The sequence below is a fragment of the Antennarius striatus genome, chromosome 5, assembly GCF_040054535.1.
Source record: "Antennarius striatus isolate MH-2024 chromosome 5, ASM4005453v1, whole genome shotgun sequence".
In the NCBI taxonomy this organism is placed as follows: Eukaryota; Metazoa; Chordata; class Actinopteri; order Lophiiformes; family Antennariidae; genus Antennarius; species Antennarius striatus.
The window spans coordinates 10,605,945-10,632,045 of record NC_090780.1 but is presented as its reverse complement, the minus strand read 5'-3'; the positions used below and the strand labels follow the sequence as shown (position 1 = coordinate 10,632,045).

Below are 26,101 nucleotides of genomic sequence, written 5' to 3'. Positions count from 1 at the left end.
CTAACCATAGCACTAATCCTGACCCTAAACCCTAACCCCAACCCTAACAAACCAGTGCATAAAACCTAAATAATTGATCATGTTGGTTTTACCATACAGTAAAGTTCAAATGAAGAGAACAAGCTGATGTAGCTACCCTTCTGCCACTACAAGATGTCCTTTCACTAATCATAGTTCATGCATGTATAGTCAGATTGGTTTATTACATCGCGCTTCAAAGTGGTGATGTATTGAAATTGTTAGTGTTGGTGTGTTCATGCGCTTGTTTGTCCGCTAGTCCACCAAATATCTCCGCAACCATTGCAGATAGAAAGATGTAACAAAAAACACATTACTCAGGCGGCAAAGGGGATGAAAACGAAATGATGACCTTGACCTTGAGAAAACTAGGTCAAGGTCAAATTTTAACTTTTATACACTTGGGAACAAGATAAGATAGAAAGACGAGGGAGAAGGCCAGTGTAAGACCGTAGATCAAAGCTACTGCTTTGATCTATGAAAGTTGGTCAGAGCACTAGCTTTGATCTTTGACATAATGCAAGTAGGTCAGGGTAACATTTTGTATTCAGGGGTGTCGCGGGATGTTGCAGTCTCTGACTACATGGGGCGGCAGTGGCTCAGCGGTAGAGCAGATGTCTTGAAGACAGATCGCCCAGCCATCAGTGGATTGATTCCCTCTCCCGCCAGAACATCTCCGGAGTGTGAGCTGACGGTGGGAGGCGTCAGCTCACCTCCCAGCCACTGCCGAGGCTGCATGCTTATAGGCCCCCTTGTGTGCTGTGGTTGTTTCAGGGGTCTGTACATACAGTATATACTGTATGAAAAACTAACACAAAAATGTAACAAATGTACACCTGAGTGACAAATGTAATTTCCCTGTGGGGATCAATAAACCATATCTTCTTCTTCTTCTACATTGGTTCTAGTTTAATACTAGATCTATTGTCCACATATCCAGAAAATGTTCATTCCTTTTTTTATTCGATTAATTCCCACTCTGTATAGCAATTTATTGTCCTTTACATACATATAGACATATACATACTGTATATGTGTACATATACTGTACATATACTTATATGTATACATATACACATATACATAACCGGCTTCTCCTCTGTACGAGCGGACCGGGACACGAACACCACCGGCAAGAAGAAAGGAGGTGGATTAATAATCTATACCAACGATAGATGGTGCCATCTGGGACATGTGACGGTGAAATCAACACTGTGTACCTGCGATCTGGAGCTAACTGCTGTTAGCATCAGACCCTACTACCTGGCGCGTGAATTTTCACACGTCATTGTCCTCGCCGTCTACATCCCTCCAGGTGCGGACTGCACGAGAGACCATCTGTGGGACCACCTCCGCTTTTCGTACCCGGCACCCGGAGGAGCTCGTCATTATCACCGGTGACTTTAACCACGTCACCTTGGACTCATCTCTCCCCACAATGGTCCAGTGTGTAGACTGTCCCACACGGAAGAACAGAACCATCGATCTGTTCTACGCTAATGTCAAGGAGGCATACACCGCCACCCCCCTCCCTCCACTAGGTAAATCAGACCATAACCTAGTGTACCTACAGCCCACCTACATTCCGCTGGTGAAACGGCTGCCAGCAAGAACACGGCAGGTCAGGAGGTGGTCCCCGGAAGCAGAGAAGCTGAGGGACTGCTTCCAGACCACCAACTGGGATGTTATTGTGGGCTCACATGGGGAGGACATTGAGGGGGCAGCTCAGTGTTTTACAGATTACTTGAACTTCTGCGTGGACACCGTGGCCCCTGTCAGGACAGTCAGGTGTTACCCCAACAACAAACCCTGGGTAACAAAGGAAGTCAAGGCTGTCCTCAATAGGAAGAAGCGGGCGTTCAGGAGCAAGAACGAGGAGGAGATGAGGAAGGCCCAGCAGGAAGTGAGACTCTGCCTGAGGGAGGCCAAAGAGGCGTACAGGAGGAAGCTGGAGAAGCAGCTGGCGTGCAACCAGGTGCAGGAGGTCTGGAATGGGATGAGAACCATCACCGGACACGAGAAAGGGTGCAGTACTGTAGAGGGGAATAGTGAACAAGCGAATGAACTAAACAGCTTTTTCAATCGGTTCAGCTCCCCCCCACCACTCCTGGCTCCTCGTCGCAGGCCTCTCCCGGTCCTTCAAACCGCTCCACTGATGCTCCCTCCTCCTGTGCTTCCTCTCCTTCCATCCCTGCCACTTCTCCCAAGCCCACTCCAAGAACTGCGAAGGTCTATGGCCCCACCTCAACCACTGTCCTTCCAACCTCGCCACGTCTTCCTGCTCCCACCACAACTGAGACCGTCATCACTGCAGAGCTGGTGACGACAGCGCTGTGGAGGCTCCGACCCTATAAGGCTAAGGTCTCCCCAAGACCCCTCCGAGCCTGTGCTTCGGAACTGGGGGACCCCTTGCAGCGATTGTTTAACCTCAGTCTGCGGCTGGGGAGGGTCCTGTTACTGTGGAAGATCTCCTGCATCGTCCCTGTACCCAAGAAAGGATGCCCGACCGAGCTCAACGACCACCGACCGGTCGCTCTTACCTCCCACGTAATGAAGACCCTAGAGCGACTGGTCATGCGTCCACGGGTGCAGGGTGCTATGGACCCTCTCCAGTTCGCCTATCAGGCCAAGGTTGGGGGGGGGTTGGCGAGGTCAGCACGGGGTTGAATGGATTTAATTTAATTTTATATGGTTTATATTTTAATTTTATACTGTTAATATCTTAATTTTATACTGTTTACTATCTATAGACGTGACATGAAGTTACACATGTTAAATGTGTAGAAGTCCCCCTCAGACACCCTCAAACTCGGTCAGTCAAGGATAAAGCCACCAGAGTAAAGAGTCCCGCTGCTGATAATGTGTGACTAAAGCTTCTTCTGCTCAACTACAGCAAGATCCTTTGTTTTACTAACATGGCGATTCCCATCATTTCGTCACATCTGCCTAGTGATCGGAGTTCTAAACGACGAACCTTTAAAGCGGCAACGGGACGTTTTCGGACAAATACAGAAAGTACTCTCACAGTGACGTCAGCAGGAGGACCGGGTCACGTGACCTGCACAGGAAGCGTCTGTTCCGACTGGAGAAGCGACCACGGTGCAGGTTTGTCGGTAAGAACCGCTGTCATTAGACTTTCTCTGCAGTGTTTTCTTTCCTGTATAGTTATTATTTATTGAAACAAGCCTTTCTCTCGATGCTGTCCAGACTGACAGAACGGAAACGGAACAGTGATCGTTTGTAGCAGCGAGGAGGCGACGTTTGACAGCCGGCAGGTGTATGAGGGACGTTTCTCTGATGTTTTCTGGCTGCTGAGATCGAACCGACTGACGTTGTGATGTCAGGGAGACTCTTTTTAGATTCATAGTAAAATAAGTTAACAATCGCATTAATTTGGGGATCGTGACCGACTTATTTCAGATGAAATCTGGAGAACTTCATCACAGGAGCTTCACAGGTAGGACTCTGTTTAGTGCGTGTTTCTACTCCACCTGTGTTTTTATCCAACAGAGGACTGAAGCACTGTGCTCACCACTGAAGTACAACCTCAAACTCTCTTTATTTACTTTTAATTATTCGTAGCCAAATACTGAAGCTAAATCCTAACAATAGGCAGTGACTTATTTAATAAGCTAAACACTCCATGTGTTTATTTGCCAGTTGTGATTCCAGCTGCAAATTCATTGCTTTAATCTTGTCTATGTGTTAAACTTCAAGGGGAGAGAAAGCATGCCAATGTTTGTGCCCCCTCCCCCTCCAAGATTTGGGGAAGGAGGCCCCAAATAACTACAAATATAGTATACAATATTTTACAAACAGGACGATCATAAATAGCATCACCAGCATCCCACCATCCTGTCACATGTTCACATGTTGTACCTTTTTTTTCTTTTCTTTTATTCGACATTCGCGTAAATTATAATGTTTGCTCATCGGGCTTCTTTGTTTGGGGCTTGTCAGATAGTCACCACATTTTTGTATTTACTGCAAAGTTAGACATCCGGTGTCTGTTAAACCTGACTTTTCTACATAACCTCAGGAAAACATCTCAGAACTGCTATCAGTCATCTTTTATAAGTACCGGTAATTGAACTCTACATTGCATAATGTTCCAAACAGTTTTTTAAATAGAGGCTTGTTTCTTTGTGAAGGAATAGTTCTATCATCCCTGCAGTTGTTTCAGGAGACCTGAGTCATTGATTGATGACTGTGACATCTTTGCAGATTATCTTATGCATTCATGAACAAAACTTTTCTGTCATTAGACAAGAACTTGTTGCACATGCAGATGATATGTTCTGGCAGATGTGCACTTGGTGCACGGGTCTCCGCATGATAACAATTTCGACAAGGAAGCTCCGCTGTGTTATGACCACCATAAAATTTAGTGACAAGAATATCCGTGTATGCAGTGTGTTAAGGTTCACTTACAGTCATGTAATGGTTAGTGTGAAATGAGGAAGAGACAAGATGCCCTGTTTATGGTGTGCTTTTTATTTTTATTTGGCAGATAAATAGAAAATTTTGACCACGAATATTGATGTAAATAAATATTTTCTGTGCTGATAATAAATGAAAGCTGCTTGTGACTAAGGAGGAATCATATGCTAAGATAAAACTTGACATCAATTACCTTGGAATTGTGTCAAAACCTGAAAAGAGATGGTCTATTTAAGATGTTATAGAAATTTAAGAAGGAGAAGAATACAAGAAGAGCAGAGGAATGCGATCAAACAAGGGGCAGGAAACAAGATTTAATATGTCAGCGTAATCTTAGCATAAATAATAAAAATTCATTTTAATTTAAATTCAACCACAGTTGTCTCTGTAGTTCAGAACTAAAATTCCACGTGTGGTTGAAACAGTCAGTAGCTATGAGGTGGCCTTTGATGTTTGCACGGTCATTGTGTCAACATGATTGTGCAAAGCCGGCATTCCAAATGTTGCTCAAATCATTAAAGTGAGTTTTATAATGTAGGTGTTCTGTTTAAATAGTGCAATATTTCGTGTCTTTATGGATGAGAATCAAATGTTCACATCACAACCAACCAATCAACCAACTTTGGTTTTGTTATTTAGCATAATGTCAGTGATGGCAGTTGTGGATGTTGTATGTAGTTCATGATGTAAACTGAACTCTTTCTGTGGATTGTCTCATGTCCTTCCTAATTAGAATCTATGTTTAAATTAAAATTAAATATCGAAAGTCTAGACAGACAAAAATAGAATACAGTAATATTGTTTTAAATGAAATGATTTGGAAAAAAGTAAAGAAAGGGGAAATGATGCTTTAAATGACTGGTGAAAACTATATGATCTATTTTCATTATTGTAACTCTTAAAAATGGAAATTCCAGTCTGTGCACTAAAATGTTTCTTGGTATTCACTTCATTCTTTTTGTTGTTGTTGTTGTTGTAGATTTATTTTAAAAATTCTGTAAAAGATTTCATATCCCGACAAAATTATTTGGTCACACTTTCCCAGCATTTCATCAATAGCTGCACTGTTTTACTGGAACATGGAGCCCTGGAGCAAAGTGCAAAGTTTAGAGTACTGCGTCACTACTATCTTATGACAATATCACAGCAGTTCATCACTACCTGGCGAAACGGTGAAGCTGGGGAAAGAGTTCACTGAATGATTTCTGGTTGGTCTAGTTTGTCTTTAGCGATCTGTGTAAGTAATACTGTTATTGTAGCACATTCATAGTGCTCAAATTATTTAACCTTATTGGCTCTAAGTTTCATTTGACAATTTAAGTTATTTCTTACAATAACTGTTAAGATTGTTACAAGACAAAGTGAAAACTTTATATTTTGTCTGGGTTTTTTTTTTGTAGTGCTGCTGCATCACAGCAAGAAGGTCCTAGGTTCAATTCCTCCTGGGGTTTTTCTGTATGGAATTTGTTAGTTCTGTCCGTGTGTGTGGGATCACTCCTGGGTTCTCCGGCTTCCTCCCACCACCAAAAACCTGCAGCTTAGGTGAACTGATCACTCTAAATTGTCTATACGTGTGATCGTGGGAGTGAATGGGTGTTTGTCTATGTGTGGCCCTGTGATACCCTGGCGACTTATCTAGGGTGTACCCCACCTCCTACCCGATGTCAGCTGAGTTAAGCTCCATTGTACCCCATGACCCAGATTTGGTTAAGCGGCTGAAGACGATTACTGATTGTCTCCTCTTCAAGAAAATTAATGAATGCATCCTTTCAGGCTGAACTAAACTGTTAGACTATTAGACTCCACTACTGGATCGACAGTTTATTAGTCTACAATTATCTATTATTATAGATCTAATGTCTGTTTTCTCTGTGGATTGATATATCAGTTATCAAACACAATTTACAAGCACTTCTTTGTTTCAACCTCTTGTGAGGAAATGACTGCTTTTCTTTGTAATTTGATCGTAGATGTAAATGATAAGTCTTTCATAATCAGTTCTGATGGATCAATTGCTGTAACGGCCTCTTAATTTTGTGTTGAAACAGGAGCTTGGACGGTTACCAGAAGATGTTTGTGAGTGTGATCCTGTTGCTGGTCGCTCTAGGTGTCCAGGTGGGAAATGGCGAGGTTAAGGAGGAGGTGCAGAGACCCGGCCATGTTTCAGTGGTGATAGTTGGAGGCACAGGGGACTTGGCAAAGAAGTACCTGTGGCAGGGCTTCTTTGAGCTGTATGTGAAACAGGTCAGGAGTCGAAACACCTTTTCTTTTTACGGTGGAGGACTGTTACCCTCTGAAAAGGCCACTCCAGTCCTCTTTGAGACACTGAAGGCTGTGTCCTGCTCAAAGACTATATCACCAGAGCAATGCGCTCTGCTGAAAGAGCAGTTCTTGCGCCTCTCACAGTACAGGCAGCTGAAGACCCTAAAGGACTACCAAGACTTGGCCAAACACATCGAGCAAGAGCTTCAACAAGAGGAAATAACTGAGGCAGGGAGACTCTTCTATCTCTCAGTTCCAGCATTTGCATATGCAGACATCTCCAGTAAGATTAACAGTAGCTGTAGGCCAAACGGTGGGGCGTGGTTAAAGGTGGTACTAGAGAAACCTTTTGGACATGATCTCAGGAGTGCCCAGGAACTTGCATCTCAGCTTGGGAGCTCCTTGAAGGATGAAGAAATGTACAGAATTGATCATTACCTTGGGAAGCAGGTAAGAATATCCTCAATAGTATGTGGCTCCATAGTAGAAATGATTGATTCATAGAGTTGCTTTTTCTAAAGGTGGTTGCAAAGATACTTCCTTTCAGGGCAGGGAATAAGAAATTACTGGATCCCATTTGGAACAAGCATCACATTGAGAGAGTGGAGATTATATTGAAAGAAACCCTGGATGTTAAAGGTGATAACAAATGTGAATACTCCTGTAAATCTAAAGTCTTAAGTCTAAATGAACACTCAAGTAACAAGAATCCCTTTAATATCTGGTCACTCCTCAAGGTCGTATACAATACTACGATCAGTACGGGGTGATAAGAGATATGCTACAGAACCACATCACTGAGATCATGACACTGTTGACCATGAGGCTGCCTCTGAATTTGAGCAGCAGTGAGGAAGTCATACAAAACAAGCTGCAGATCATCAGGTCCCTCCTGCCTATAGGAAAGAGTAAAGCTGTGGTCGGCCAGTACCAAGCCTACCAAGCTGAGGTTCGACAGGAGCTCAATCAGACGAAAGATCAAGTGACTCTCACACCCACATTTGCAGGTAGTGATGGATTTTATTTTTAAACATGTTATTTTTAATGTCCCGTGTCATTTTTACTGTTGGAATTGTAAAAAATCATTGCTTGTTTTTTGTATTTCAGCTGTGTTGGCACACATTGATGACCCCCAGTATGAAGGTGTGCCAATTCTTCTGAGCTCAGGGAAGATGTTAGATGAGCGAGTTGGATATGCACGCATACTTTTCAAGAATGACATTTTTTGCCTTCAGAGCCAAGGCAGCATTCACTGCAAACCTAAACAAATAGTTTTCCACTTTGGCCATGGCAGCCTTAAATATCCAGCAATTCTTGTCAGTAAGAATTTGTTCAAGCCAGCTGCAATGGACAGTGATTGGAAAGAAGTAACAGATCATTCAGATCTCAACGTTTTGGGATTACCCATTTCAGAATACTACGTGCAAACTCCAATAGAATACAGAGAAGCTTATTCAGAACTTATCTATCAAATTTTTGCTGGATACAAGAATAGTTTTGTTAGTACTGAAAATCTGCTTGCTTCCTGGGGCTTATGGACACCGCTGCTCCTCAGCCTTACCAACTCTTATCCCCGTATTTACCCTGGGGGTGCAGAGAATGGAGATTTACTGGATGTCCATGTGAAAGGAAAAGAAATTATCTACCACAATGAGGTGGTGATTATCAATGACGATCACGTTAGTGGCACGTCGCCCAATGGTTTTCAAGTGATGCAAGGGAAATTTCGTAGTGATGAAATGGTGTCAGCTTGGGCTGAGGAGCTGGTGGAGAGGCTCGCTGTTGATCTGCAGGAGGCTGCGGAGGCAGCGGTGTATAAAGATGGGGTTTTCCACATGGCCCTTTCTGGAGGCTCCACCCCCCTCGCTTTGTTCCACAGGTTGGCCCAGCACCACTTCTCCTTCCCCTGGAGGAACACTCATGTGTGGATGGTGGATGAGCGCTGCGTGCCTCTGACTGAAATGGAGTCTAATTTTCATAGCCTCCATGACCACCTGTTGTATCATGTCAAGATCCCTTATTACAACATCCACCCCATGCCAGTGCAGATTAATCACCGTCTTTGTGTTGATGAGGATGGAGGAGCGCTGCGTTATGAGAAAGAAATCAGCAAGTTGGTTTATCAGTCCAGATTCCACTTTGTGCTTCTGGGAGTTGGACAAGACAGCCACGTAGCTTCTCTGTTCAGTGGTAGTTCCCTGGCCAGCGAACATGGTGAGAGTTTAGTCGCCGTCACTGAGAGCCCCTTCAAGCCTCACCAACGTATGAGCCTCACCTTAAAAGCCATAAACCAAGCTCAACGTGTTGCTCTTCTAGTGATGGGCAAAGGTAAGCATGACATGCTGACCCAGATGAGCCGAGTGAAGAACAATCCAGATAAATGGCCGGTCACTGGGGTGAAGCCTACTAATGGCAAGCTTGTTTGGTACATAGACTACGATGCACTTCTGGGATAGGAATCTCATTCCTAACTTTCAGTGATCATTTTGCACGATGGTTCTATTATAAAACAGGAAACTTTTGCTGTGCTCTTTGTTTGCACAACAGTGGGGGTTTGGTAGCCCAATGAAGCATCAAGGGTCCGGAGTTGAACTTTTGTAAACATCACCATTACCAACAGTGTGTAAACTGGTGAAACAAAACTCTTCTGAAAATAGAGATGACAGTCCCATGGCCAGCGTGGCTGTTACGGTTCCAGCCTTAAACAAGCACATGGACAGAATAACAAGGAAAACAGACTGACCAGTTTTATTTCTGTTTTTCAACCAATACTGGGACCAGCAGAGATGCATTAGTTGTGTTGTCCTTTGTTTGCCACATGTTTGTCACTTTATAGAAAAACTCTTGTATGCAGGCAAGTGATGATTTTCTGTGGTGTTGCTCTCAAAAGGTACACTGCCATCTACTGGCCGGCTGAATGTACTGAAGAGTTTTCAGCCTTTCTTCAGGCCATTTCCAAAATGCTGTAATGTGAATATAGAACACTTTATAAAATGCAGATGATGATAATTTTCACAAAGTTGTTTTTGTGTTGCGGTGCAATCATATGTTAGAAAACTGATGAAGAGTTAAAGGACGAGTGCTTGAAGTTTCTGATAAACATTTGTGCTTGACGTTTCCATTGATTAAACATTGTTGATTGTTTGACGGGACACCAGTCTAAATATGTTATAACAATCACTGTTTAGTTGCAGAGAACCTGTAACTGAACTCTTCCCTAGAGCTGTCTCTCTGCAGGGGATGAATTTGCTGAAGGAAAGACATAATGAAGAAGAGAGAAAAGAGACATTGTGGTTTACAGAGTGTCTCCCTTTGAAAAACAGCCTTTCAGTCAATTTACAAGTCTGTGGATTTTCAAGGTGTTCATTCAGTAATGGAAATTGCACCGAAACTGAAATATGAAATAACTCAGTTCAGGTTCAGTCAAAAACTTTGACAGTTCGTTAGCAGGAATGCTAAGCATTTGTAATTTGATGTTAATGGATGGAAACAGCTGAAATGTTCCTCATATAAATATTTTATATTTGGGTGAGCGGGAAACATAAATGGAATTTTTAGTTTTTTGTAGCCGAATTATGAGGTGAGTAAAAATATATGAAGCATATATGTCTACATGCTGTTTACAATCAACAGGGTACCTGACTCCTAACACTGTGACAATTTGATGTTTTGAAAATATGGTACTTAAAAGCCAACAGATTTTTTTACATACGACCTATAATGTTTGTAAGATCTCAGGTGAATTTATTTTGCAGGATTGCATTTCACTGTGTAATTTAAAATATTGTTTAGAAGGAGTGATCAACATAACATAAAACTAAAATGTGATTGGATCAATTTTATGAAAATATTTTGGGTATTTCAATTTTTCTAAAAGTATTTGGTACTTTACTTGTGAAAAACATATTCCTGAACTAGACACACTTGCATTTCATTACCTTTAGTGGATATGACTTTCATTTTTTAAAATTTATTGGGTTTTTTGTTAATCACCAAAGCAATTTTTCCAAGTTTGCTTTATCCAGTGAAGTTAAAATTACTTGTTTTGAAATTCTCTCAGCTCTTTAATTTTCATGACCAATGTAGTTTCAGCAATTCAACACACAACATTTGAAATTTCCTGCTTTAATGACGATGTATTTTGCCAATGATGCCATACAGATTTAACATCTTTTTTTGTATAATTGTGTTACAAATATTTTGTGTGCAAATTTTTTGGCAAATGAACTAATGTAATATATCCATAAACAAATATAAACAGTTTTAACATATGTGCTGTGGTATTTGTCTGAAGTGAGCTCGAAGAAAGCGGGATTAACTCATCGTGTTTCTTTTTCTTTCTTTTTTTCACATGGTGTTTAGTTACAAGCTGCTGGGGGCATAAAAAGCACATAAAATCTTAATATGCAGAGGATAGGATGTCAATGTGGGACAGCTGGACTCTCATTGTTTCCGCTCAGGTCTGTCCCAGGGTTCAACTTAGTCAACCAGAGGCCTCCTCTTACCATAAAGAAACCTGAACACACACAAGAAGGTGTTACAGAACTGAAGGTTCTCCCCATGAACCTTTCCATACAGTGTGAATAAGACATATACGTCACCTGTACTGAGAATAGAAGCAACTGTTTGAAAAAGCGACATGTAGTAGAGCTCAGGGGTGGTTTTCACCTGTAAATATAAACATTGAGGTCACTCTGTTGCTGCAGTTTTTCCATCAACTTTATTAATATGAACATTTGTTTCTTACACAATCTTTGGCAGTCAGAGTCAGGATGGTGGTACATAGACCTTCTCCACATGACAGCAGCCCAAACAAATGATAGGAAGCCCACAAACTCTGAGGAATCGGCTCAATTAATGTGAATATCACAGAAAAACCTGTAGAAGCAGTCACAGTTATGTTCATATCAATTTCTTGTTGTTAGAACTTAGTCATCATCTTTTTGCATGCTAGGTGACATTAATGGTGAATATGTTTTAAATCAGTGATGGGACAAGATGTATTTTTTTATTAACCTGTTTACAAAAATGAAAACATCTACTTTTAGCCCTGCTATTTTACATACATTTATATGACAAAGTTTATTAATATACACATAAAACCATTTGCAGTTCAATCTTTATATTATGTTATCATCGGCCTTGACTAATCCTCTCATCAGCCTCTCACATGAACAAAATTATGTGTCATGATAAATATCTGCACTGATCACAATGGAGGTGTATTTTTTTGTTAATGGTGTGGTAGCTGGGACAACAACAGAGTGTCCCTTCTAGGTTGGCACCAACCGAGGGCATATTTTGATCACCACCCCCACCGTAGCACATAACCATTATCCTCAATGCCTCTAATGAAATGCACCCTTGCAGTACGCTTACGTCCGCTGTATACTTATCTCTTTGTGTCTTGTGGTGGAATTCACCTGAAGCTATAAAAGAGAAGGCAATGGAGGCTGACAGGTTGTTCAAAAGAGGCTGCTTACAGTATCTTGATGATTTAGACCTTTTGAATAAAACACACGTTATCAATATATTCTACCTACTGCACATGAATATGCACAAACCATGAGCTGCTTTCATTCTTACCTTCCTATGACGTAAAACTGAGGGACCAATACAAGTGTTATGACTACAGCATTCACTATCTGACTGAGGAAAGGAACATCAATAAAATGTAGATTAATATGCAGGGTGCTAATAGAACAGAAACACATCCTTTAATAACTTATAAGAACAACAACTACAGTACTTACAATTTTAACCGCTGTTTCCTTGGTATCCATCTGCTGCCGTGATATGCCAAGTAGATAAGCATATAGAGGAACATGAATGTTGCACATTCACTTGAAATAACACTGATAGCTTGGCGTGTTCAGCTGAAGAACTGAAGCAGTTCCAAATGTGAGCAGGAGGAAGGATTGCATTTCACGCTGCACAAGCACAGCCACTGCAAGTCTTGTTGAGTATTATATGCCCTAAAAGCCTTACATGTGCACACCAATTGAAGCTCAAAGATGATGTAACATTTTTGACAAATGTTATCTGAAGCTGACTACAGTTTGAATTGAAGATGCTTGCTACTCATTTTAAAGATGAATCAAAGATAACACCCTTGTTTTGTCTGAACTGGATAAGAATAGATTCCTTGCTGGGGAAATAACCCTGTTACGCCCTCCAGTGTTTCTACTTTGTATGTGTTTCAAAAAGTATATCCTTAATTAAACATCCCACTCAACTTAAAATGTCTTCACTCGTGCTTTTGAGAATTTCAGAGTCAAACAAGCAACATGTTGTTTACTGTAACAGCTTATGGAACATCTGCAACATAGTTAGACAAAAATGTTTTTCCTTAAAGGATCTGACAATTTCCTCACAAGCAAGTATTTTGCAACTGTCTCTCTTCTACTTCTTTTTCTTTCGGCTTTTCCCTTCAGGGGTCGCCACAGCGAATTAGTTGCCTCCATCTAACCCTGTCTTCTGCATCCTCTTCTCTCACATCAACTACCTTCATGTCCTCTTTCACTACATCCATAAACCTCCTCTTTGGTCTTCCTCTAGGCCTCCTGCCTGGCAGTTCAAAACTCAGCATCCTTCTACCAATATATTCACTATCTCTCCTCTGGACATGTCCAAACCATCTCAGTCTGGCCTCTCTGACTTTATCTCCAAAACCTCTAACATGTGCTGTCCCTCTGATGTACTCATTCCTGATCCTATCCATCCTGGTCACTCCCAAAGAGAACCTCAGCATCTTCATCTCTGCTACCTCCAGCTCTGTCTCCTGTCTTTTCCTCAGTGACACTGTCTCTAGACCAAACAACATCTCTGGTCTCACCACAGTTTTGTACACCTTTCCTTTCATTTTAGCTGAAACTCTTCTATCACACATCACACCTGACACTTTCCTCCACCTGTTCCATCCTGCCTGTACACGCTTCTTCACCTATTTGATATTTTGCAACAGTCCTTAAAAATGTCTTTAAAAAGAGAGACGGTGCTTAAATGAACAGAACGGCCTTTGAATGTGGAATGGTTTGCAAATAGACACGAAAATATGTTTTTATACAGCTGAAAGCCTGTTGGTGATGGACGCTGTAGTAGTCCGGTAAATCCAGAGGGAGGAAGTAGAAAAATATGTAAGGATAAAAGCCGCCGAATAAAGCCCAGTGAAGAAGAAAGGCTCCTCCTCCTCCTCCTCCTCCTCAGCCAATCACAGTCGTCTTTGATCGGACATAGTTTATCAACAACCGGAGAAGGTGACTCTTGGGTAAACGAGACGGTGAACTCGGAACACATTACCGAAAAGAAGACAGTTGTGGTTTAGCTGAGCCATCATGTCTTCTTTTGGGAGGGCCCTGGGGGTCCTTCGAACAGGATCCCGGCTCGTTGCCCGGGGTCCGCTGAGAATAACCACAAGGAAGTGAGTGTTATCGAGACAGCTAGCCGTTTAGCTGCTACGTTAGCATTGACACACGAACAAGATCGATAATCAAGTTTATTAATTGTTGAAAGTGAAACGACGTTGTAAATGTGAAACGTGAGTTTATAGGTTGATATTTTTATTTTTATGTTTTTTGTGTGCTGTAGGGCTGGCGGGGAGCCACACATCGAACCTCAGTACAGACAATTTCCTCAGTTAACGAAGAACCAGAAGTTCCAGGGAGAACTTTTAAGTGGTGCCATGTGGTTTTGGATCCTTTGGCACCTCTGGCATGATTATGAAGCAGTCATTGTAAGTAAACGTGCAGTTTCCAGCTCAACTTTCACTGAACAGAACACGTCAATGCTGGTAGTGGATGAAATAAAACTTGGGATAGGGGCTCAGATACACAGCAGGGTCTCTCAAAGATGCTAACACCACATTAAAAACTCTCAGGACTTTGTCACTCAAACTCGACACATTGGCCATAGTGAAACCCACAGGACTGGGTTTCAGCATCTCTCACGACTCAATGACCTGAACCAGTTGCACGAGGTTAAATACCCAGAACTCCCCACTAGCTGCTCAGAAATGAAGAAGACTTGGATGAGAGGTGACACATCTTCACAGTTTTCCAGTTGACTTGGCATGAATGAAAGAATCACAGAAAATGAGATGTTATGTTGACATCAAATGTTATGGTGACGATAAAATTAAATGTATACAGTACAGTCAATGATTTGACTGAATGGGATCATATGGTATGAATTTGTTTTATCATAGCCTGGATACTGTTTTAATATGGTTCAGGTTTTAGTATTTATCACACCAATTAAATAACATAGTCTCAGTGCTGTCTGGCCTATATATGCAATTTATTTGTATATATGTATATAATGTAACCCCACCTATATATTAATAAGCTCACTTGAAAGTGTCACACTGTCACCAACTCCACCCACTATCTGTCAATCAAGTGCCCAACCAATCAAGTGCCCAGCCAATCACGGCGCATCTGCCAGAACGAATCACGTGAACAATAAGTAATAAGTAGTAAGTTACTTACTTACAATAAGTAGTAAGGCAGTGGTCCCCAACCTTTTTGCGCCACGGACCGATTCATTAAAGACAATATTTTCACAGACCGGTCTTCATTTGCTCGATAATCGTTAATGATGCCAGGACAGCTGTAGTCTAATAGATAGATAGATAGATAGATAGATAGATAACAAATCATCCGCAGTGGTTTTATGTAAAATGCAAACATCAACAGACAATAAACAACCTTTTTTCATAAATTATCATAAGTTATCAACATCTCTGTAAACTAAATAATTGTAAGAAATAATTATATTAAAAACTTGATTGAAGTGACTGCACTGATGAGGTTTATTTTGAAATATAGCGACTCACAATCAGTGAATTCAACGTAGGAGAAAAACTGATCATTTGCAATGAAAGGGTGAACAAGTCAATCAAATAATAATTACAATAATGAGAATTAGTGGTTGGGGACCGCTGATCTAGAGGTAATGGAAGACAATGACACCTGAAGTGTGTTCTGGACGTCCGGTCTACTCCGCAGTTTGGTTTTCTTTGCGGTCATTGCAGAAAATCCCGCTTCACAAAGACTGGAAATGGAAGCAGGGTTTTTGATACTCTTAGGGCAATCTCAGGATAATCTGCCTTGATTTTAATCCAGAAAACTGGCGTGGTTGTGGGCGCTTAATTTAGGGGTAGAAGCTGGTAACCTGTCAGATAACCGAAACCTGTCAAGCGGAACAGACATACGCATTCGTCTTTGCGTTAATCCGCACAGACGTCACTTTTAGACCAGTGGCGTAAGGCATCTCCTATGTTAGGAGAAGAAATAACTATACATGGACTTCCCAGTTAAAATAATTTTAGAGTGTCATAACTGTTCCAACAATTTTCATGTTTTTGAGCAGAAAGTCCAAACAGCAGGAACGACACAGAAAATAGCAAAGATTTCTGAGTGAAACTAGCTGGTTAGCACCAACAGTCTGTCCAGCTATGGTTTCCGTTTGGAACGGGGCAATCGATGTAGTACTGTAGTATCCAAAATGCTCCTCGGGCATCTGACAAAAACAGTCTTTAAGTAACTACATGCAATTCTGTTAATGTAGTCAGCTAACAACTATAGCTTCTCTAAAACTTCTTTTCCACCTGCTCTTTTGACAGGTGGCTTTTCCTTTAACGTTAGCTCCTTTCTAAATCTTACGATTAGTTAGCTTTCTTTCTCCAGTTAGCCTGCTAACATTCATCTGCAGCTTCGCAATGCCCACCCAGAGCAATCCATGATTTGGCAACACAAAGTCGTTACGTCACCATGTTTATTTTGGAATATGTTGGGTGTGCTTGGTTTATAATATAAATACATTTGTTTTCATATTTGATATGAAGTCTGATATTGTTTTATCGTGGAATTTCCATGGGTTCTCCCTAGTATGTGTATATTATAGTGGATTACTAGTTGTGTATAACTACACGTATGATGTTTTGTGCAAGCACATGATCTCCAGATATAAATTTGAAATGTTAAATGTTTTTCCTTGCACTAGGGTCACTTTCCCTTTCCTGATCCTTCCGAGTGGACGGATGAGGAGCTTGGAATCCCACCAGATGATGCAGAATAGTGTAAGTCTTGTGAAAGTCAAAATACAGCAAAGTGGTATGTTGACTTACAAGTTTAAAACTCAATTTCCATGTATATCAAATCAGTTTTCCTTTTTATCATTGATATGAATTGAAAAGCCATAGTTCTGTTCCAGCCTCCCCAAAAAACAGTGTATGTTGGTTTGTGTTTTTAAAAATGAAAAATATTACAGTACTGACTACACTTTTAATGCTATGCTTTATTGCTGAACTTAACTTTGAAGCCTGAGCTGTTATTTGCCAGAAAAGTTTAATTTTTAAAAAATAAGGTCTTGATGGAACCATTTGACAAATTTTTCAAAAAACTTTTTTTAAAAAAAATAAAAGGAAACTTGTTGGCTGACATAAAAAAAATGCTGTTCATGAGGCAAAACCAAGAAATGCAGAGGAATTGTGGGCTGCAATACTTGTGGACTAGTGCCAGATGTTGGTCGACTCCATGCACCACAGATGTGAAGCAGTTATCACAAACTGTGGTTGTGCAACTAAATATTAATTTATGATTCTCCGTAAAGTTGGATATTCAAACATATCTTAGTTTATAAAGTACCTTTTTGAGTTTGTAAATAAATGTCAAAACTTGTACAGTATTTGTTCAACATATTTCTTGAATTTCTTTAAAATATCAAATTCAATACTTTTCCCACTTTTCTTGCTTTTAAATAGAATATACAGTGTCCCAAATGCATTTCTGTGCATTAAAATAAAATTTATTTGAAGAATTTTGAGGTTTACTCACTTTTTTAAACACACTGCTATTATTATGAACATAACTCTGACAGTTTTAATTTATGGATTTTTTTTTACATGCAAAATGCAGATGCATGCATATAATTGTATACTTCAGGTTTTTCAGGAAAAAATATCAAATTATGATGTAGAAGTCTCAAATTCATTAAAGCAAAGTGTATCAAGTATGATACACTTGTCTTTAATGGGTTGATTGCTGCAATTCTTTAAATTTCACTTTCTTTTAACTTAGTATTCCTCACTGATTTTTGCAGTTCAGTATATTTTATTTATTTGAATACACAAGAGGCTCAAAAAGCTTTAAAATTGAGGTAAATTTGCCTCAGTTTTCACATATGTCCAGCATGAAGAATTTGCCAATTAAGATGTTTTGGCAATAAATTAAGAATTTAAAAAAGAATAGGTGAGGGCATGTCCTGCTGATAAACTTGCTCAACTGCAATGACAACAAGCTTTTTAAACAGTTATGCTAAATTGCCTATTTATTAAGCAATATGTCCTGATTTTCTTTTGACTGTTGTGAATTTTATCTTTTTGATTTACAGATCAACGTGTGAGAGTCAAACTGGTGGACAAGTCTTTGGAAATCTTCAGGATATTCTTAAAGTCATGGTTGTACATAGACTAATAAAATGATCCTTAAATATGTCAAACTGTTGTCTTTTTGTAAGTCTCTTTTGGTAAAAACTTTCAAGATTAATCACCTTTATTGTGAGTTGATATTTGTTTTCGAAAAAGTTTTTAACCGAAGAAGCTTCTTGGATGAGAGGCAAAACAAGTTCAAACTTTTCCAACATGTCCAGTTGACTTTATCCAATAGAGTTCTACCATGATCTGGTGACTGAGAATCTCCAGATACAATCTACAATTGTATATTATTGAAGTAATGAACCACCCAACACTCTCCCTCTCCTATCACAACTGTTGCCTTTCTCAGGCATTTATATTCAAGTCTTTTTTCTTTAATAAGCATCTCTGACAAAGCTGTGATTTGAACTATTTTAAAACGTACTTAACAATATTAGCTTTTTCCACTTGAGGTGAGATACATCAAAAATTACTGTACTGTTTTAGACTTGACCTTTATAATGTGTGACGTTAGTGAAACGAACTCCTGGAGATGACGTTCATATAATCTTTTGTGAAAACCATACATCTGTCAATTTATTGGTTCATAAAGTTGAGCTCCTTTGAGAACTGAGAAATGGTGTGTTTGCTTCTATTCATAAATTCCCTTGATTACTTCAAATACACTGTCACAAAATTAAAAGCGTTAAAAATGTGCGACATCTCGATATTCCATACAGTATTTCCCAAGCTGATGATTTTTTAAAGGGTTATGGAAAATAAGTCCTATTGTGCAGTACCTCCTCCCGACCACACGTGGTGCTCTAATTTAACTTCAATACGTTTATTTGTTGTCGAACTACTGCCGCGAAGTTTCTTTTGCAGTTGTCTTCAGCGGAATGAAATGTCCCAACGAATGACTTCTGTCTAATAATCATCACAGCTTGTTAGTTGCTCTTGTAGTGAACCAGATTTAGTTCTGAACACAAAAACATGTCTGTGGAGGAAGACGAAACACACCAGGTAAGAACATCTGTGAGCTGGTGGCAGCTCGTTAGATTTAGCTAATATTAGCCAGGTGTCTAGTGACGTTGGCTACAGCAGTAAACGGGCATTAAACGCAACAGATGAACATTTCCGGGGAGGTGTTTGTAGCGCCACACTGAGCCGTCTCATCTGGTGTGACTGTCCAGAGGCTGAAGGCGGCGGTCCACTTCGCCGTGGGTCGCATGTGTCGGAAGGTCGGAGAGGACCACCGGAGGGAGTTCAGCCGACAAGTCATAGCTGCGATCGCCGAGACGACAGTCAGACAGTGTGGTGGGCATGGAACAGAAGTAGTGGGCTCACCAGAACTTTGTTCACACAACAGAATTCATCAGATGAGTATTTAGCGTATGCCTTCAGTTAAAGAATATAATCTGAATCAATGTCCGAGAGAAAAATTCAGTTATACAAAATTGATCAACGCAAGAACTCCCAGTTTTACATTGGGTTTACTGGGAAGACATTTCTCCTTTGGTTTAAATAATCAACAAGAACAATTTTAAAGGCTCACAAGTCTTGTTCTTGTCACCACTTTTTCTTCTTACTGAAAAACAAAACCAATCAGCAGGCACAGCCATTGGAAAATACTGACTAGTTTTATCGGAACTTGAACATTTTGAGCCAACCAACAATGTTGAAGATTTATGTTTACATCAAATGTCTTAGATTGATGTCCAAGACAATTGACTTGTATTGTGTAAACAAACCTTTGGTTCATCTTGTGATGTACTGTTAGTGTATGTATGTACAGTATATAAGGGGCAGTTTCTTTTACTTAGCTCTAATATCAGAGTTGTGGACAAAGTATTGGTATCCGTATTCATTTCATAATTGCATGTGAAATCGGCCAGCCAACATATGGCTCCCACTCTTTTCAGATATATTCGCTAAGGACTTGGAGGTCTTTGCTCGGTAAGAATCTTTACTTTATTACTTACTCCAACCTGAACAATTATTTTTACATTGCATCTTATATTCTGATTTTTGATTTCAGTCATGCAAAGAGAAGCACAGTTTCTGCAGAAGATGTAAAACTGCTATCCCGCCGCAGCTCTGCGCTGGTGAGTTGTTTTTGAGCCAAATGAAAACAAGGAAGTATGCAGACTGCAACATCCTGCGACACCCCTGAATTCAGGTCAGGGTGCTTTGATCTTTGACCTACCGTCACTGATCAAAGCGCTGGTCGTACTCTCACTGGCCCTCTCCCTCGTCTTTCTATCTTATCTGGTTCCTGAGTGTACAAAAGTTGAAATTTGACCTTGACCTAGTTTTCTTAAGGTCAAGGGCATCATCCCATTTGCTGCCAGAATAATGTGCTTTTTATTTCATCTTTATCTACAATGGTTGCAAAGATATTTGGTGGACAAACGAATGAACGGAGAAACACTGACAATTACAATACATCACCTCTTTGAAGTGAGATGTAATAAAATATGGTAATGTGGACCACTCAGACACATTTCATCCTGACACTTCAGTGTGGTGATTTATTTTACATCAGACAGCAAATTTAATGTTTAATTTTCCTTTATTTCAGTCCATCTACATACAAAATAAAAGCGAGGAACTGAACCAGGAGCAGAGAGACAAAAGGAAGACTGCTGTGAAGAGGAAGAGCAGAGACACTGAAGAGGAAAGCAGAGAGTAACGACAAGACACCAGCAGCTGTGCAGTGTCTGCCTTCTATCCTAAAGAAAAATAAATGAATCCTGAACAAAACATGACAATGAGTGTCAAATATCACCATTCAATCTTTCTCTGTAATTATGTATTTTTCATTTGATAACTCCATTGTTAGATATTTAAACCAGTTTATAGGACCAAAACCTTTATACTTAGTCCTTGGACCAGAGGGATGTACTGATTAAAGGGTTACCAAGAAGTTTAAGACCCCAAACCAGTGTTTACTGGGCCACATACAGTATGTAACGTACTGCACACCTAACCAAAGGTGCTTGTATTTAGAATGTCAGACTGAAAAGCTATAAACGGTACAGCCTTTCATTCATTCTGCTCTGAGCTTTATTATCTGCATTCATTTGAAAGGTCACCTAACAAAGCAGTGGTATTACAGGGTAATTACATTCTTTCACTTTGTAACCCCCCCTTTTTTTTTGCTTCTAATGAAGATCAATAAACATCCATACACACAATGAAGGAACAGTCTAGTCCTGCTTTGCTGACAATTTCACTGCTAGCAAACATTTAGGACATTTTATGTAGAACACTTTATGTAATTCTCTTAATAAAATACCATTTCTTTTAGAAAATGCCTCAATTTGGATAAAATGGTAAAATATACAAACTTAAAAATTTATTAACAATGCATTTTCTGGTAATATTCCTGTTACACCATCTTCATGGTTCCCTATTGTAACAACCTGCTCCCCATGTATGATGTGGGCACCCCCAATTGGTTCCATTTGTGTAAAAACAAAATAGTTTTGTATGGGAACATTATGTAAAACTAAATTTGAGTTAGATAGTTGACAGATTCTCTGACTGGGGAATTAGGATCTGATAACTACGATCCCAAAGGACATGTTGGTTATGTAATAGAGGGAAATTCCAAATGAACTAAGATTATTAGGTCATCTGTCCATGTGACTCCAGTGACAAGTCACTACACTTAAAGAATCCAATGCATCGGCTATAATGTCCACATTTATAATGCACCACTCATACAATGACAGGAGAAAAGTATTCAGCACACTACCTCCAACTTCAGTAATAACCAGAATTAGAATACATATTTGACAATGTCTGCAAAAATGAACCACATTAAACTCCCAACAATGGCAGAGTAATGCATTGTAATTGATTTTACAGGTGTCTTTACTCTAAGTGGTCATGTGCACTAAGGGCCATCTTAAAGTCCCTATCACCAACTCCAACCAAGCCTTCGTAATGCATCATTAGATCTTATTCCCAAACTACGGAAACATTGCCTTGAATGATGTCATATTGCTTAGATAATTCAGTGACAAATCATCAAAAGCAGCAAAAAAGACAGGTACTACCCCATGTCTTGTCTGAAAAGGCCACACACTGATTGTGTTGGAACTTCAGTCTTCATCCTTCAGAACGGACTTCAATCAGGGTTCAAACGGAGACCTCGACCAGCAGAGCCCAAGGTCCCTAAATATGTGAATCGAATTAATGTTTTTTTATTCGACAAATTGACACAAGTAATATCAACTAAGCATCTATTCAAATGATCTTTATTAGACAACTCCCTTCATTTGACATGTTTTATAAACACCTCAAAACGACTTGAGCTGCTGGGAACCATTGGACACACACCTCCACGTTCTCACACTATCACTCGCGTCCCCAAGAGTCTTCGGCAGGTGTCACACATCAAGAACACACAGATCAATTCAAAAACATGAAAGCACACACCATACAGCATTCAAATCAGATAATATAAGCAGTACAAATATTCATCACAACATTCCACTACATTGTCGTATTTCCACACTAGAGCAACATACTTAAGAGTAAAGGTGGAGCTTGCAGAGATTAAAAAAAATCTTGATGTACTAATTAATGATGTCCATGTTAGGAGAGGTGCCGGTAGCATCTGCAGCTTCCACTCACACACGCAAAAAGCAGTCAAATTGGGCTCTTTCACCGCACAACCAGTCCGTTTCACGCGTCTCCGTTCGCTCACTCATCGCTTCATTCTTCGCCACAAGCCATCCTCAATCGCACTCATCAGTTCTTAAAATGTCAGTTGCGCTGTTCTTTCCATTTAAAAGTGGATAAAAATGAAAACACCCACCGTCTCATAGAACATGCGGAGTGAAGCCGTTCTTTGATGGCATAGCATTTACAGGTGGGAAGAGGGAGAATGATACCGATATCACCCCAAGAATGCTGCCAAAGAGGAGTTTCCTCGGAGGAAAATGGAAGAGAGGTGAACTGCAGAAGAGATTTCAATGAAGGCTTTTCCAAAGAACTTGACTTCAAATTAAGTTGCACTTAAAACATTTAGGTTTCAACCAGATTCTTACAAATGCAAGATTGCCTTTAAAATTGTTGACAAAGTAAGGAAATGTTCAACCGCAAACATTCATGCATTTTCAAAATGGTGAACACATTTTACAATACATGCATTAGAGAATCCAGTTGAAATGGATACAAACAAATGAGACATCAGAAAAAGCACTTTTGTCAGACATCCTAGCAAACAATTCAACACTAAATTAAGTCTTTAGCATTTTTTTTCTCAAATGTACAAAACGTATTCCACAAAAGTGTTAAGTTTTCAGATACGCATTAACACCAGAAATAAATTTTGAAAAGACTCATCCTTGTCACAATACTTACCATACAGACACTTAACTTACATACCCCACCCAGAGGACTTCGACTCCATACTGGACCCAAAACCTGAGTTAAACCCACTACCGCTGGTCGTGGAGTTGGACCCCGTTCCCCACCCGAGACTGGCTGAGCTTGTGTAGTTGCTGTTGCTTGAACCAAAAGACTGACTCTGGTCCCGACTAGAACTTGTTCCACTAGGGGTGCTGCCTGAGGTGGATGTCTGCTGCTGGCTAGCCAGCATTCCCATCATCCCCCAACTACTCTGCAAAGCAGCCTGAGCAGCTGCCATCATAGCCGGGTTCAAACTGAAAGAACCAAAATTGGCCAGACTACTGTTAGAGCTACTCCCTAACCCACTACGGCTGCTACCAAATGCTTGAGCTCCGAAACCATTCCCAAACCGTGCTGTACGATCAAACTGCCTATTTCCATGCTTGGGCTCAGCATTTGAAATGTGAACGCTGACACCTTTGATAATTAGGTCCTCCCCACAAAGGGACTGGGCAACCTGTGAAGAAAAACACAAATAAGGTCACCTGGACAGTCATGCATCTATGCCATAAAGTACTTCATCCATATTTAGATTGTAATACCTGATCATCTGCAAATGTGACAAAAGCAAAAGCGCGAAAAGGCTTGGGGATGAAGACATCTGTCACTTCTCCGTACTGCATAAAGAACTGCCGTAGGTCATCTGTGGTCATATCCTCAGTGCAACGGCCTACAAACACTTTCCTACTTCTCAAGGGCTCGTCAAGTCCTTGCTGTAAACAAAGGTTTAAAAAAAAAAGCAATAGTTCAGGTTACAAATTACCAACAAAATGTAAATATTTAAAAATTTCTGTAGCATAGAAAGTGTGAGGACATTACCATATTCACCTTCGAGTTTGGGAGCTTGCAGTCGCACCATCTGCCATCAATCATATGACGCTGGGAGATGACTTTTTCTTGAGCCTCATACTCTGTGAACCTCACAAAACCAAATCCTTTAGAGTTTCCAGTCTTGGCATCTCGTTTTACCTAAAAAAAAAAGTAACAAAAAAAAGAAGATTAGCTTTTTACCAGATACAACTGGTCTTTAAGAAAATCTGAAGTCTGTTTTTCAGGAAAAAACATAAAAGCTAAAAATCCAAAGTATTGTGTATTTAATACATAGTTACTGATACTAATATCTCACCTGAACCATGATGACTTCTCCAAATGTACTAAAGTAATCTTTGAGGTCCTGCTCGGTCGTTTTCCAAGGAAGACCCAACACGATGAGGTCAGATGTCTTCATGTCACCCCTCTTCATTTTCACCGCAGACGATGCATCAATTTCATCCATTTTCCTTTTGTTGTCTAGAAAGTGACAAATAAAGCAAGACTGAATATATAATTTCACCTGTCACACATCACACACTGCCTGTGATCATTGCAGTATTTCTAGGTATGATTTCATTGATAAGAGACGCTGATGTTGTCACTGACAGGAGTTCATATTTACCTTTGGGGTAATTGACTACATACACGATATTCCCCCATCCGTTCTCTGGCGCGTGGAGGATCCCTTCCACGAGACGCACGCCCCGCATGCACTGAGACACCGGACTCCTGAAGCGAAGGCCACATGCCCCGGGAAACTGAGCTGCCACTGTCGACAGCAGAACAGTGCCATCGTCTTCTGACGGTATCTCCATTGGCTCCTCATTTTCTTCTTCCGCCACACGAATGTACACTTCAGCCATTTTCCACAAAGACGAGACTTAATGTTTATGAAAGAAGACCGATGTTAGCAGTGCGCTCGCTAGATCTGTACGGGACTTAAATGTTTAGTTTTATTTAATCTAGTGAAAGGCGCATAAAACCAAGATTAAAAATACGTTATAAAATACGTTATAAAAGTTCCTTTAAAATTATTTCACTAACAATATTTATGTTAGTTTGCTATCGATGTTGACCGACCTTAGCGTTCCTTTGTTCAATGGACACTGTGCAATGTCGTCAACACTGAGCGAACGCTCCGTCTAGCGCGGGATGAAAGCTGCCTGCGGTAGAGCGAATCCGAGAAAAAAACACACAAAATCAATTACTTGCACCAGTCAACTCGGTTAACAGACTTTCAAGAAGATCTTTTGTCCCAAATACACAGATAATATTTCCCCACGCCGTGAAAGCAAAAACCATTAAGGCCTACCAAAATGGCACTATCCCTACCGAAAGGAACTACGTCATCAGGATGGACGCTTTCATTTTATGGCGCTTGTCGTGTTTGTTTTATTTTCTTTAATTGTAGAAACAGTAGTCTAATAGTTCGTGTATGCACATGTTATAACTATCATATTGAACACATACATTTTGTATACAGTCCAATATATGCCAACGAACTGCCCTGTTGATAATAACTTTATACCCCCCCTCTGTGACCGGAGTGGATCAGGCCTCACGTCCACGACAGCAGCAGCTTCCGTTAGAAGATGGCGGTCAGCATCAGACCACTTAGCTGTATGTCAAACGGACATAAAGTTGAGCAGACAGTCAGTGAAAACTTCAGCTGATTTAAAAAAATAAACACATTTACTGCAAGTTTCGATTTCAGCCATACCGGCAGTGACT

The 26,101-nt window shown here is 40.3% G+C and overlaps 5 protein-coding genes across 12 annotated transcripts; 3 read left to right on the top strand and 2 right to left on the bottom strand.

The window, feature by feature from the left end:
* The first annotated feature begins 3,049 nt into the window (after window positions 1–3,049).
* Window positions 3,050–10,989, top strand: h6pd (hexose-6-phosphate dehydrogenase (glucose 1-dehydrogenase)). Of its 4 annotated transcripts, XM_068315073.1 has the most exons (7): window positions 3,050–3,131; window positions 3,226–3,475; window positions 5,859–6,000; window positions 6,507–7,170; window positions 7,242–7,359; window positions 7,458–7,727; window positions 7,828–10,989. In XM_068315073.1, the coding sequence occupies exons 4-7, from the start codon at window positions 6,529–6,531 to the stop codon at window positions 9,174–9,176; spliced, it is 2,379 nt and encodes a 792-aa protein (XP_068171174.1). In that variant the 5' UTR covers window positions 3,050–3,131; window positions 3,226–3,475; window positions 5,859–6,000; window positions 6,507–6,528; the 3' UTR covers window positions 9,177–10,989. The 4 variants fall into 4 exon arrangements, with proteins under 4 accessions (XP_068171174.1, XP_068171175.1, XP_068171177.1 ...); XM_068315074.1 differs by lacking the exon at window positions 5,859–6,000; XM_068315075.1 differs by lacking the exons at window positions 3,050–3,131; window positions 3,226–3,475 and adding an exon at window positions 5,630–5,695.
* A 134-nt stretch (window positions 10,990–11,123) lies between these two features.
* Window positions 11,124–12,547, bottom strand: LOC137595177 (uncharacterized). The gene is made up of 6 exons (XM_068315077.1): window positions 12,474–12,547; window positions 12,307–12,369; window positions 12,144–12,223; window positions 11,468–11,598; window positions 11,322–11,388; window positions 11,124–11,236 (listed from the first exon to the last, which is right to left on the bottom strand). Exons 1-6 carry the CDS (start codon window positions 12,545–12,547, stop codon window positions 11,142–11,144), a joined length of 510 nt encoding a protein of 169 aa, XP_068171178.1. The 3' UTR covers window positions 11,124–11,141.
* Window positions 12,548–13,934: 1,387 nt separating this feature from the next.
* On the top strand, window positions 13,935–18,262 carry ndufb2 (NADH:ubiquinone oxidoreductase subunit B2). Its single transcript, XM_068315706.1, has 4 exons — window positions 13,935–14,140; window positions 14,308–14,452; window positions 16,723–16,798; window positions 18,112–18,262. Exons 1-3 carry the CDS (start codon window positions 14,055–14,057, stop codon window positions 16,795–16,797), a joined length of 306 nt encoding a protein of 101 aa, XP_068171807.1. The 5' UTR covers window positions 13,935–14,054; the 3' UTR covers window position 16,798; window positions 18,112–18,262.
* Window positions 18,263–18,994: 732 nt separating this feature from the next.
* Window positions 18,995–20,855, top strand: cenps (centromere protein S). Of its 2 annotated transcripts, XM_068315204.1 has the most exons (6): window positions 18,995–19,156; window positions 19,327–19,450; window positions 20,056–20,089; window positions 20,172–20,238; window positions 20,530–20,613; window positions 20,715–20,842. In XM_068315204.1, the coding sequence occupies exons 1-5, from the start codon at window positions 19,127–19,129 to the stop codon at window positions 20,590–20,592; spliced, it is 318 nt and encodes a 105-aa protein (XP_068171305.1). In that variant the 5' UTR covers window positions 18,995–19,126; the 3' UTR covers window positions 20,593–20,613; window positions 20,715–20,842. The 2 variants fall into 2 exon arrangements, with proteins under 2 accessions (XP_068171305.1, XP_068171303.1); XM_068315202.1 differs by lacking the exon at window positions 20,530–20,613 and having other exon boundaries at window positions 20,715–20,855.
* A 1,320-nt stretch (window positions 20,856–22,175) lies between these two features.
* tardbpb (TAR DNA binding protein b) lies at window positions 22,176–25,716 on the bottom strand. Of its 4 annotated transcripts, none has more exons than XR_011035406.1 (7): window positions 25,451–25,676; window positions 24,993–25,250; window positions 24,684–24,847; window positions 24,377–24,526; window positions 24,100–24,270; window positions 22,962–24,014; window positions 22,176–22,315 (listed from the first exon to the last, which is right to left on the bottom strand). XR_011035406.1 is itself a non-coding variant. In XM_068315200.1 (7 exons), the coding sequence occupies exons 3-7, from the start codon at window positions 25,231–25,233 to the stop codon at window positions 23,526–23,528; spliced, it is 1,215 nt and encodes a 404-aa protein (XP_068171301.1). In that variant the 5' UTR covers window positions 25,234–25,250; window positions 25,451–25,533; window positions 25,683–25,716; the 3' UTR covers window positions 22,383–23,525. The 4 variants fall into 4 exon arrangements, 3 of the variants coding, with proteins under 3 accessions (XP_068171301.1, XP_068171300.1, XP_068171302.1); XM_068315200.1 differs by lacking the exon at window positions 22,176–22,315 and adding an exon at window positions 25,683–25,716 and having other exon boundaries at window positions 22,383–24,014; window positions 25,451–25,533; XM_068315199.1 differs by lacking the exon at window positions 22,176–22,315 and having other exon boundaries at window positions 22,383–24,014.
* Between the last annotated feature and the right edge of the window lie 385 nt (window positions 25,717–26,101).

Bases quoted from the DNA above. Each gene is read 5' to 3' on its own strand.
- h6pd (XM_068315074.1), top strand. From the start codon at position 6,529: ATGTTTGTGAGTGTGATCCTGTTGCTGGTCGCTCTAGGTGTCCAGGTG. The intron at 7,360-7,457 runs GTGATAACAAAT...TCACTCCTCAAG, and splicing joins AGAAACCCTGGATGTTAAAG to GTCGTATACAATACTACGAT. The intron at 7,728-7,827 runs GTAGTGATGGAT...TTTGTATTTCAG, and splicing joins TCTCACACCCACATTTGCAG to CTGTGTTGGCACACATTGAT.
- LOC137595177 (XM_068315077.1), bottom strand. From the start codon at position 12,547: ATGTTCCTCTATATGCTTATCTACTTGGCATATCACGGCAGCAGATGG. The intron at 12,224-12,306 runs GTAAGAATGAAA...TTTATTCAAAAG, and splicing joins CAGTTTTACGTCATAGGAAG to GTCTAAATCATCAAGATACT. The intron at 11,237-11,321 runs GTGACGTATATG...GTGTGTGTTCAG, and splicing joins TGCTTCTATTCTCAGTACAG to GTTTCTTTATGGTAAGAGGA.
- ndufb2 (XM_068315706.1), top strand. From the start codon at position 14,055: ATGTCTTCTTTTGGGAGGGCCCTGGGGGTCCTTCGAACAGGATCCCGG. The intron at 14,141-14,307 runs GTGAGTGTTATC...TGTGTGCTGTAG, and splicing joins CTGAGAATAACCACAAGGAA to GGCTGGCGGGGAGCCACACA. The intron at 14,453-16,722 runs GTAAGTAAACGT...TCCTTGCACTAG, and splicing joins ATGATTATGAAGCAGTCATT to GGTCACTTTCCCTTTCCTGA.
- cenps (XM_068315202.1), top strand. From the start codon at position 19,127: ATGTCTGTGGAGGAAGACGAAACACACCAG. The intron at 19,451-20,055 runs GTGGGCATGGAA...CACTCTTTTCAG, and splicing joins GACGACAGTCAGACAGTGTG to ATATATTCGCTAAGGACTTG. The intron at 20,090-20,171 runs GTAAGAATCTTT...TTTTGATTTCAG, and splicing joins GACTTGGAGGTCTTTGCTCG to TCATGCAAAGAGAAGCACAG.
- tardbpb (XM_068315200.1), bottom strand. From the start codon at position 25,233: ATGGCTGAAGTGTACATTCGTGTGGCGGAAGAAGAAAATGAGGAGCCA. The intron at 24,271-24,376 runs GTAATGTCCTCA...CTTTGTTTACAG, and splicing joins CAAACTCGAAGGTGAATATG to CAAGGACTTGACGAGCCCTT. The intron at 24,015-24,099 runs GTATTACAATCT...TTTTCTTCACAG, and splicing joins TCACATTTGCAGATGATCAG to GTTGCCCAGTCCCTTTGTGG.